The following is an 11308-nucleotide window of genomic DNA, read 5'->3' on the forward strand; positions in this document are numbered from 1 at the left end:
AATTAAAATGTATGTGTATGTATGTATGTATGTATGTAAACATACATATATTCACGCATACACGCATTCATACACAATACATATGTACACCCGAACGCACAAACATATCTACAGTACGTGTATGTATGTATGTATGCATTCATACACCAATACATCCACACACATACATACATGTCCACATGCAACCCCACCCACACACGCACATACACGCATTCATACACAATACATACGTACACCCGAATGCACAAACATATCTACAGTACGTGTATGTATGTATGTATGTATGTATGTATGTATGTATGTATGTATGTATGTATGTATGTATGTATGTATGTATGCATACACCAATACATCCACACACATACATACATGTCCACATGAAACCACACCCACCCACACACACACGCACATACACACATACAATTTAATGACTATGTATGTATTTTAGATCCTCCTGCAAGCAGGAACTTACAAAGAAGCCATTGTTGGCTTATCAAAGCCGCAAGCTGACCGAAGTCAGTCTCTTAGATTCATATATAACGTCCATGATTATGTAAATGAATCAAAAGAAGTGACCACCAACCTGCCCTTTCCTATTCTTTGGCAACAGCAGTAGAGGACTATCACAACTACCAGCATTAAAACAATAACTAGTATCGACGCAATCACAATGATTAACACTGTAAAAGAAGAAAGAACAACTTTAAGACAACAAAGTGAAGAAAACAAAGAGAAATGAGTCAGTAACAATAGATTAAATGGGATCGATTAGGACACTATCGTAACATCCAAACATAATGAGGTATAACTCAGCAAGTTTTGACATATGATGAATACACAGGAAACTGAATCAGACAACTTAAAAACTTACTTAAACTATTGACAATCTAACCAGGCTGACTAAATCTGAGCAAATTCATTACCAATAAAGCCTACATTATGATTTTTATATCCAAAGGTGGCGGAAGGGTATTGAATCCCGGCAAGGGGAACAGAGGGAGAGGGGGTATAGGTGGTAGAGTAACTTTGAGGGGCAACTAATAAACAAACCGAGGATACAACTAATATTGGTCAACCCTGTTGCAAGATATTGAAAGACAAAAAAAGAAAGAAAAAAGAGTCCATTAATTGCACACGGTATGTGTAGTTTCGGCCATAAATTCTTTGATTTATTCATGGTTCTTACCATTATTATTTATCGGTTCGATAGTCGCTTCAGGTGTTGTTACTTTCCCTGCAAAAGGAAAAGGAAAACAGGTTCTTCATTGACACTAATTGACTGAGATTACACCAACTTTCTATATGTAATGGATCGATCAAGCATCTTTGGAGATGGTAGTCATCCTAGTCATAATAATGCAATGTTTGTTCAACTTTTCATTCAACAACAACAAAAACCTACCATACCCTACCCTACCCACCCCCTCCCCCCTCTCAAAGAGGAATTCAGAAAATAAGTGAATAAATGCACACTCCTATAGAGAATGCAACTACCACATTATGTAACAACTGAAGAGATAAAGCTAAGTTCATCAGCGGCTAAATTAATATTTATTTAATCTTACAGATTCATGTTATACAATTTTAGGTTTCATTATTTTGCTAAAATTATGTGAGATCTATAGACAAACATAAAACATTGCTTAGGAAAATCCATACAAAATACTCAAAAACGATTTAGACGCTATCACGAAGAAAGAAAAAGAAACATCGAAGTGAAAATTATCATGATTATGAAAACCTGAAAGAGCAAGATTTCTCTTAACTGTTTGGACAGGGTGATGACATGACCATCAAACCTGCCTATACAAAAACAGTCTTCCTCCGATTCACTCATGCATTAACAATTTGTTACTTGAATGCATAAACTACCCCAAGTACCGCCATTAGGAGTCATCCTTGAGTGCTACTAATTTATTGACCAGCCACCTGTATGATTGTAAACATAAGTGCTCTAATGGCTAGCACTACTTTCCTGTGTGTGAAGACAAGTTTGGTTTCACAACTGGCATAGTACACTGTGTATTTAATCATTAATTTGAGCAGAGGAGCATTCAGTATGGCTAGAATTACAGTACCGCTCACGTATAACTGGACATGTGTACGCGCACAGAATCGTATAATGACGTATAAACACGTACAATCGCGTATACATTCGTTGACAAACAAATTGCCGCGTAGACGCCGCGTAGACCCCGCGTAGACACCTCGCATAATCCCTGTACGAGTTTATACGCAGGAAATGCTATTGTGCTCAATGAATAGGATTAAAGTCGCTGAAAGAATTTGTGAGATGTTTGAAACAACCGTTTCTTAAATCGTAGTTTAAGACGTGATATTCACCTAGCAGCGAAGAGGACGCAGGAAAAGTGTTTGCTGGCATAGAACTTATAACTGTTTTTCGTTAAATGGGTTTCTATTCAGTGTTTCTGTTCCCAATTTTTTCAGTTGTAGAGGTTATGTTCCACGGTGTATAAGTTTACTTTGAATAGTTGGCAACTGAAGAAATAATAAAGTATTACTTAGCGTTTCTTGTGTAAATTTTTTATAAAATTTACCGTTGGTTCCAACAGAATGAAAAGAAAACAAAAAAACTTCCACCCAACAACTTTGAAGCAGGACCGGTTAAAAACAAAACATGTTTCTCATCCGCGCAAGGGCCTCCTTTTTCCTGATTCCCAAGTCTCTTTTCGGATTACAAGAAATCTAAGCTATCCTTAAAAATTATTTTGTAAAGGTTGCCACATATTCCAAACTAATATTAGCGCATGAAAAGAAGAAAAATGGCCGCCCTTTTTTATTCAGATCTCAGTACGAGAAACATGTATTTGATTTGGATAGAACAACTTTCGTGAATGTGGTTTAGTTAATATTTTCCTACCTTAGCTATATGTCGATTTTATAAAACCTTCATGAAAACATACAAATTTGTGTTGGAACAAAAGTCGAGAGAAAAATCCAAATTGATCAGACATGGAGTAAGACAATTTAAAGCAGAATTAACATAATAAGTATAAACACATAATAATCCAATTCGAATAGGTGTAGTGCCAGCTCAAATGTAAACCACCCGGGGCTTTCGATAGAGTATCATCATAATAACGTAATTATGATAAACTTCCTTCTCAATCAATACCACTGCAGCATTAAAACGAGACCAGAAATCTGTTGTTAAAATGGATCGTAATTTCAGTGTCATTGGCAACAAGCTATTAAACAACTGCTGCATTTATTTATGACAAAATAAAAAAATACCGTTTTTTCCCCCGTTAGCTTTTGTACTCTGATTAATTACCTCCCTATTAATTGTTACAGTCTACAATAGTGTGACGTCACGGTTACCATGCATACTTGGATATTTCAAGCGGTATATTTCATATCTGAGGCTTACATTGTCTGAGTGATTGAGTGAGACGACGGGTTCAAAGATCCTTATCACAGTGCTTTTCTAATTAGTATCTGAGTTTGAATTGAACAAAGGAACATTCAATTTTGACTCGATTCGATTTGATTGTGCGGTTTTATCTTCTAGTAGACTTGTTCAAAAAGAATATTCTTTGCAGAATGCTTTAGTCAAAATGAAGGCTTTACACACAGTTAAGTTAGATCTGTTTGGGACCATCTGCAATTTAACCTATAACGAGGTAACAAAAATACGCTGTGGGCAAGATAAAACTACTTTGTAAATATCCAAAAAAGAACGGTCACACAACAATGTATTCAAACTCAAAACTACTAGTAACACAAAATGAAAGTAATAGCGAAACAACGAAATTACACCTACACTTACAATAGAAACAAAAAAGACGTAATGAACTAGAATTCAATTTCTTTCTACCTGTGTTAGTCTTAAATTAACAATTAAAAAGAAATGAGAATCTAAATAAGAAAGGAAAAGACAAAACAAACCCACCACCTAATCGATGAAGAGAGAGAGTCGTCACTATTCTACCACAAAAAAAATCATGTCTGTATACGCTTTAAAATGAAACAGGTATATGGTTTTCACCCCCATATTGGTGGATCACAGTAAGGCCTGCCTTGAGTAGTGCCACGAAACCGATTGCAACCAGTTTCATCAGTGGGCAATTTTGCTCACAGTTAGCTCCCCATTTTCCTTTCGGACAGGCTGAAAAAATGACATGTTTTGGAAGTGTAACTAATTATTATTTAGTAATCATTGACAATCTAGGCGATACGAATAATCTAATCTTACCTAATGAAATCAAATAAATTCCACAGTCCAACCCATTCCATTCCAATACAATGCAATACAATACAATCAAATAAAATCCAATAAAACGTAATCCAATCCATTCTAATCCAATTCAATCCGTTACACTCCAATACAATCCACAATCATCTATTCCAATCGCATGTAATCGATCCAGTACAATCCCATCTAATCCATTCTAGTCCAACCCATTCTAACCCAATCCATTCCAATTCAATCTAGTACAATGATCTAAAATTCAATACAATACAATCCAATAAAATCCAATCCAATCCAAAGTAATACAATGCAATGCACTTTAATCGATTCCAAATCTAGTCCAAACCTTTCCATCTAGTCCAATCGAATATAGTCCAATTCATTCCCTTTCAATACAATACAATATTGGCCTAACCCAATCCAATTTAGTATAATAAAATTCAATCCAATCGAATCTAGTCCAAACCATTCCAAATAAATGCAATCCACTATAATGTAATCCAATCCAATCCAAGAAATCCAATCAAATCCAGTACAGTACAATACAATACAGTACAGCACAGTACAGCACAATACAGTACAGTACAGTGCATTACAGTACAGTACAATACAGTACAATACAGTACAGTACAGTACAATACCATACAATACAGTACAGTACAGTAGAGTACAGTACAGTACAGTACAGTAGAGTACAGTACAGTACAGTACAATACCATACAATACAGTACAGTACAGTACAGTACAGTAGAGTAGAGTAGAGTACAGTACAGTACAGTACAGTACAATACATTCTTGTCCAATTCAATAAAATCCATTTTTAATACAATATGATTCAATATAAATTAATCACATTTTATCTAATCTTATTTCATCTAATGTAATATAACAAGCAATATATAAGCAAACTTTGTGATTTGGTGTAACTTTTGCTTCATAAATCGTGTCAGAAAAGGATTGAAATCAAGGAAAGTTATTGACAAGATCATGTTGTCTAGTAAGGAGTTGACATTTCTGACGCAAAATACATACCTCTATCACACGCGTTGCCCCACCATTCCGGTGCACATTTACAGCCATAGTTGTCTCCATAGCACACCAAATGGCCCTTACACTTTGGGTCACCACCTGGTAGATCTTTGCAAAGCAAAGGTTTGTCCAACATATCCGCTAGAATTAGGTCAGTACCACCATTATCCTTAGCTTAAAGAACGAATAGTAATAAAAAAAAAATTATGTCAGTATAGGTGTTTTTATCGACAAAAGAATTATTAATTTTAACAACTTTTTGTATAATTTACATTAATGTTTTATTTCTTAGTAGGAATTCACAGCTCAAAAAGGTCAGGCCACGTCAAGGGAAAGAGAACAGGATGTTAAATGATGGCATTAAGGAGAAATTGCTAGTGTTAATGTAACACAATCTAATAATGTCAACTAATTAAACGTGTGGGTATTCTATTCCGATAGTTTGTGCAAATATTTCCCACCCCACATTAAGAATGCTAACAGTAAGAAAGCAATGGTGTTATTTATATGAATGAAAGACACGTAAGATACCGGGGTAATATAATTATTTAGCAGTCATATGTAAATATTTATGGTTTTCACAATAATTACAAATATGGAATATGTCCATGTTGCTTGTAAGCATGACGATCGCTGTTTTAAGTTCAGCACTAAATGTAATGAACAGTCGTATTAACAAGGTTCATGTATTCATCATATAGTCATCTTGTATTCATCATATAGTCATCATATATTCTTCATATATTAATCATATATTCATCAAATATTTTTCATACATTCATCATATAGTCATCATGTATTCACCATATATTTTTCATACATTCATCATATCATCTCTAGCATTTTACTAGTCATTTTATTGGCAATTATTAATATCAACTCACCACATTGGCACGTGGTACCGTCCAGGAAAGGAGGGCAAATACAGGCGTCCTCGACGTTCTTGAACACCTCTCCATTCAAGCATACATATCCACCCTCACACGCTGCGTTAACAGGGTTATAAATATCACCTTTTGGACATGCTGTATGTAGATAACAATGAAAGGCAATTACATGGAGAAAACCCTAACATTGACATGAAAGTTGTCTTCAGTCACACATTTCTAGCGTACCATTAACTTTGAATAAGAAAGCAAGTTCATTTTCAAGTTTCATGAACTGTTTTGAAAGAAGAGAGACATTATCACCATTTTTTTTTCAAATAGGACGTTCTGTTCACTGAAATGGACACTAATTATTGTGGGGTTCGGTTTTATTTTTTTGGAGGGGTGGGGGGGGGGAGGAGGTGAAGATGGAACTGATTACTTGGTAAAATGACTGAAAACATCTTTATCGTAAAAAGATACACCGTGTATCTAAACAGGTTTATAATCTAAGGGAAGATTGATATCCATTTCAGTGTCTAACTTACTTGCACCGATCACGAGAATGTGGACAAACCAGCCTCTTCTAGCCCTTCTTGGTTGTCGGATAGTATAAAGTCCAGCATCTTCTGTAGACTTGAGAATCAAGCGAGGTCCAAAGTTCGCCGTTCTTTTCCTTCCCTTGCACCAATAGATCTTCCTACAGCCGGAAGACCAACGAACCCCGATAGATACATCTTCAGCGAGGTCGTTAGATGATGATGATTCTGGATAAATGGTCACGGTATATACACCTCTTGTGTCAAGAATGTCTGCCATAGAAAGAGAATAAGCTAGAAATTAATAAAAGGATCACACATTGTTATCTTTATCATCCACAGCTGCAAACTCTACCACATTGTTGAATCCAATTCCATCACCAGCCACAGCATGCAACTCAAACACAAGACTAAGGGTCACATCACTTGCACAACCACTAATGTCATTTATCTGATCTCTTGTAGAGTTTGCGGCATCCAGTATGTTGGCGAAACCAAAATCACCTTCAAGAAGCGATTCTATTGTCACAGATCCACAGTCAACACCATGAAGACTGAAACCCCAGTTGAAGAACACTTGCACCTTCCCAACCATAACATTAACGACATATCCCTACAGGGGATTGAATCCTTAGGTAGCCGTCCTGACCAAGTACGAATCAGCAGAGACAGGTTGTGGATGCAACGCCTTCCCACCATTCAACCTCATGGGCTCAACATTCAGGAAGGACATGACTAACTTTTCGTCTGTTTCCACCCTCCTTCTTCCTTGCCCCCCCCCCATCACTCCTCTTCTCAAAGCTCTCTTCCACCCATTTTTCTCCACACCTTTCTGTCTTTGTCCTTCTCCAGTTTATTCCTTATCCCATTCCCTTAATCCTCTGTTTGTCCCTCCACTGTCTATCTCCTACCTCTCCTCTTCCCCTGTTGGTTTCTTCTTCTCTCCATCCCTTGTCTACTAATCCTCTTACATATATCTCTTTGTGTTCATCATGCTCATTAACCTGTCGACTGTATTCTGTGCGTGTTTTCGTCCCTTCTGCTACTGTTACTTGTCATTTAGCCTTTGAAGAAGATCCTGCTAGGAACGAAACGTCAGGTCAACTTACTTTTACACATTCTCTTACACAGGCTTTCTAGTGGATAAGCAGTTTGCTAACATTTTTTTATTTTTTTAAATCTTCTGTGTCACAAAAAAACCTTAAGTCAATATAAATTATCAAAATATCGTCCAACCCTAGTAGGAACTACCAGTGGTTCTGATCAGCAGAAAATTCAAAGCAAAAATCAATAAAATAAAAGCGACTTTACGAAAACCCTTCATAATGTTCAATAACTAATTATATTTAACAACCTCGGTTGTAAAGAGAGCTACTTGTGGTTCTGATGAATTAGAAAGTTAGGGGCCACAGCGCTGGACCCGACGTCAATTTCTAAAACCTCTCCAAAAGACAAGGGATGCAAATAATTCCTGCAGAAAGGTATCTGAAATGTGTGCTACCTATAGAATACATTACTCCAAAGAATGTCTTATCAAAAATTTAACTTTGAAAAAACAGATATAACACGTGGTGAAAGTTTGCTGCCATCTGACAGTCCAACTTTCTGCAAGCATTCCAATGTCAGTCTATATTTTATGGCAAAACTGCCACATTTTCTGCCAATTTCTTCACTTCAGCTGAAAATATTTCCATCACTCAAAGAGAAAACTAATATTACTCCAAGTAAGGTGCGTTTTGATGATTTGTTAGATACAGAAAACGTTAGCAACATTAGTGTACATTTCAAATGTATCAGGTTTCAAGAATACATCTGCATGAAAATCATAACAGAAAAGTACAGAATTAGATGGACAGTTAATAATAATAATAATAATGGCGACAACGACGACGATCATGATAACCATGACGATGACGATCATAATATTTATGATGACGATGATGATCATGATAACCATGACGATGACGATCATGATAACCATGATGACGATGCCGACAACGACGGTGACGATGTCGATGACGACGACGAAGATGACGACGAAGATGACAACGACTACGACGACGACGACGATCATGATAACCATGACGATGACGATCATAATAATTATGATGACGATGACGATCATGTATCATGACGATGACGATTACGATCATGATAATCATGGAGACGATGCCGACAACGACGGTGACGATGTCGACGACGATGACGACGATGATGACGACGACGATGATGACGACGAAGATGACAACGACTATGACGATGACGATCATGATAACAATAATGACATGTCCCTGCAGCGGATTGGATCCTTAAGTAGGCGTCCTGACCTAGTACGACTCATCCACTAGTATCTCAGAGAGAGAGAGACTAGTGGATGCAACGCCTTCGCACCGTTCAACCTCATGGGGTCAACATTCAGGAAGGACATGACTAACCTTTCTTGTGCTTCCTCCGCCCCCACCTCCATCTCCCTTGTTTCACTTCTGTCCTCCCTCTTCTCCTAGCGCTCTTCCACCATTTCTCTCCACACTTTCCTGCCTTTGTTCTTCTGCAGTTTATTCTATACACTCATCCCTTTATCCTCTCTTTGTCCCTCTACTATTTATCTCATCTTTCCCCTTTTGGTTTCCTTCTTCTCTCCACCCTTTGTCAACTAATGCTCTTACATCGATCTCCATTGTGTTCACCATGCTCATTAACCTGTCTGTATTCTATGCTTGTATTTTGTCCCTTGTAGATTCTATTACTTGTCATTCAGCCTCTGAAGAAGATGCTGCTAGGATCGAAGCGTCAGGCCAACTCACTTTTACACATTCTCTCACACAGACTCTATAGTAGATGAGCAGTTTGCTAACAGTTTTATTTTGATTAAGTGAATCAACTATTGGTTCTTTGCAATGGAGCATAGTTTATCCCTAGTAATAAGTACAACGAAAAGTTGCATAAACTAAGTTCGTGATAGTGTTTCCACTTTGAAGGAATACAATGTTCTAACATTGTATCAAACCATGTCTGAGCGGAAAGGAAATGGCAGCGTTGTCCCGCCTATGTCTTATATTATTCGCACAAATAAATGAAAAAACTGCTCAGAAATATGGTCAATCTAAAAACAAATTTCTCAAATAGAAGCTTAGCTCAGCTTCTGCAGTGTTGCTCCTCTTGTTTCTTCATCTTCTTCTTTGAAACTATAGGACTGTATAAGACATTGTGAAGGTATCACATACTACTACTTTACTACTTTTGTCTAGTATTACGCTGTTTCCACCGTAAGGTGCTTCAGCAAGCCAGGGGCGAAAGCCCCTGGCCGGTAAAAAAATAGACTCCAAGCTTTGAGAGAACTGAAATTTTGAGATTATGGAAAATATTAACTTTGTGGGCCGGGTCTGAGTGAAACATGACAGGAAGTTGACAAGGAGGAAAAGTACATGAAAAGGATGGTTGGTTCTTCGGATGGTACGGACGGACGTCACAGAGGATACGATTTGAAGGTGGTGAAGCTGGAAACTGTTTGCTGATTTCTGAGATGGAATTAAATGTCTTCGGAGATTTGGGGATCCCAAATTTCAAAATCCAGGCCGGTGAATGGACTTGCATAAAGGACGAACGGTGTTTGTTTTAGCTGATTCTTGGTAAATTGGTGTAGGTGGTGTGTAAGAACTGCGCCCCTGTCAAGGAATTTATCCCTTGGTTTGTTTAATCTTTCGATGACTGATGTAATGTCGGCGATGGCTGTTATTGTTCACAGTCTTTGTCCTGTGGCATGTGGTAGGCTATTCGATATCACATACGTTTATTGACACATTTTATAGAGTCTTAGTCAAATTAAGATTTGTTGCACCATGAGTAAGCATTTACAACACCCCTTATTTTTGCTCTGATCAGTGGCAACTGTGCTGAAGGACTGTAATTCACAACACGCATTTTGGCCCGCACAAACTACAAAGTTGCAATTGGTTTGTATTAACGTGTAAGGTTAAAACATTGTAACTGGTTGCTTGCCGCGCCAAAGAGACTTCAAATGGAAAAACGCACAGGGCGTTTTCTTTTTCTTTTCGTTTTTTTTTTAAATTTATTGTGATTGTGTGTTTAGGCATATGATTTAAAGAAATAATAAAACTTTTTGTTCAATGGATCAAATACGTCACTTATGAAGGTATAGACTCTCTGAATGAAAACTATTACCAAAGGTATTAATACCTTCTTGCAATGAAAAGAAAAACTAGACTTGAATATGGTATGGTTGTTCAGTCTACCGATCCTGCACACAATAGATTTACTAACCCTGTGACGCCAGAGAAAAATATCATATAATCTTGAATATGCACCGTTGCATAATATTTCGGTTTATACGTATATATGATGGTGAAAGAGTAGTTTGATGTTAATCAGAACACTGTCGTAGTAAAATGGTGATATAACTCCATTAAAATACACAGTTAGGCCTAGCCTATCAGTAGTGGCATATACGGTCCTTTGTAATTGTTGTATAGCAAAGATCCGCATACGGTTAGGTCGACTACAAGAGGGCTAACCCACTATCCACCAGACCCGAGACCCACCAGACCCTCAGACTCGGTAAATACGTCAAAGCTAACTTGAACTATGGACTTGATGCTAAAGATTACTTAATTGATGACCGTCAGCAGGTTGCGAAATCTGCA

The 11308-nt window shown here is 37.3% G+C and overlaps 3 protein-coding genes across 8 annotated transcripts in view; 1 reads left to right on the forward strand and 2 right to left on the reverse strand.

Moving 5' to 3' along the window:
- The window catches only part of LOC139982345 (MAM and LDL-receptor class A domain-containing protein 1-like), a 191689-nt gene that overhangs the window by 19127 nt on the left and 161254 nt on the right, over positions 1-11308 (reverse strand). The gene's annotated exons all lie outside the window — the stretch shown is intronic.
- LOC139982346 (uncharacterized) overlaps positions 1-11308 on the forward strand; it is a 43063-nt gene that overhangs the window by 17265 nt on the left and 14490 nt on the right. The gene's annotated exons all lie outside the window — the stretch shown is intronic.
- Positions 606-7387, reverse strand: LOC139982352 (uncharacterized). The gene is made up of 6 exons (XM_071995092.1): positions 6657-7387; positions 6127-6267; positions 5246-5416; positions 3914-4129; positions 1187-1234; positions 606-680 (listed from the first exon to the last, which is right to left on the reverse strand). Exons 1-4 carry the CDS (start codon positions 6925-6927, stop codon positions 3981-3983), a joined length of 732 nt encoding a protein of 243 aa, XP_071851193.1. The 5' UTR covers positions 6928-7387; the 3' UTR covers positions 606-680; positions 1187-1234; positions 3914-3980.

Source organism: Apostichopus japonicus, chromosome 16 (genome assembly GCF_037975245.1).
Source record: "Apostichopus japonicus isolate 1M-3 chromosome 16, ASM3797524v1, whole genome shotgun sequence".
Classification (NCBI taxonomy): domain Eukaryota; kingdom Metazoa; phylum Echinodermata; class Holothuroidea; order Aspidochirotida; family Stichopodidae; genus Apostichopus; species Apostichopus japonicus.

Bases quoted from the DNA above. Each gene is read 5' to 3' on its own strand.
- LOC139982352 (XM_071995092.1), bottom strand. From the start codon at position 6,927: ATGGCAGACATTCTTGACACAAGAGGTGTATATACCGTGACCATTTAT. The intron at 6,268-6,656 runs GTAAGTTAGACA...ATCTACATACAG, and splicing joins CATTCTCGTGATCGGTGCAA to CATGTCCAAAAGGTGATATT. The intron at 5,417-6,126 runs GTGAGTTGATAT...TCGTTCTTTAAG, and splicing joins CGGTACCACGTGCCAATGTG to CTAAGGATAATGGTGGTACT.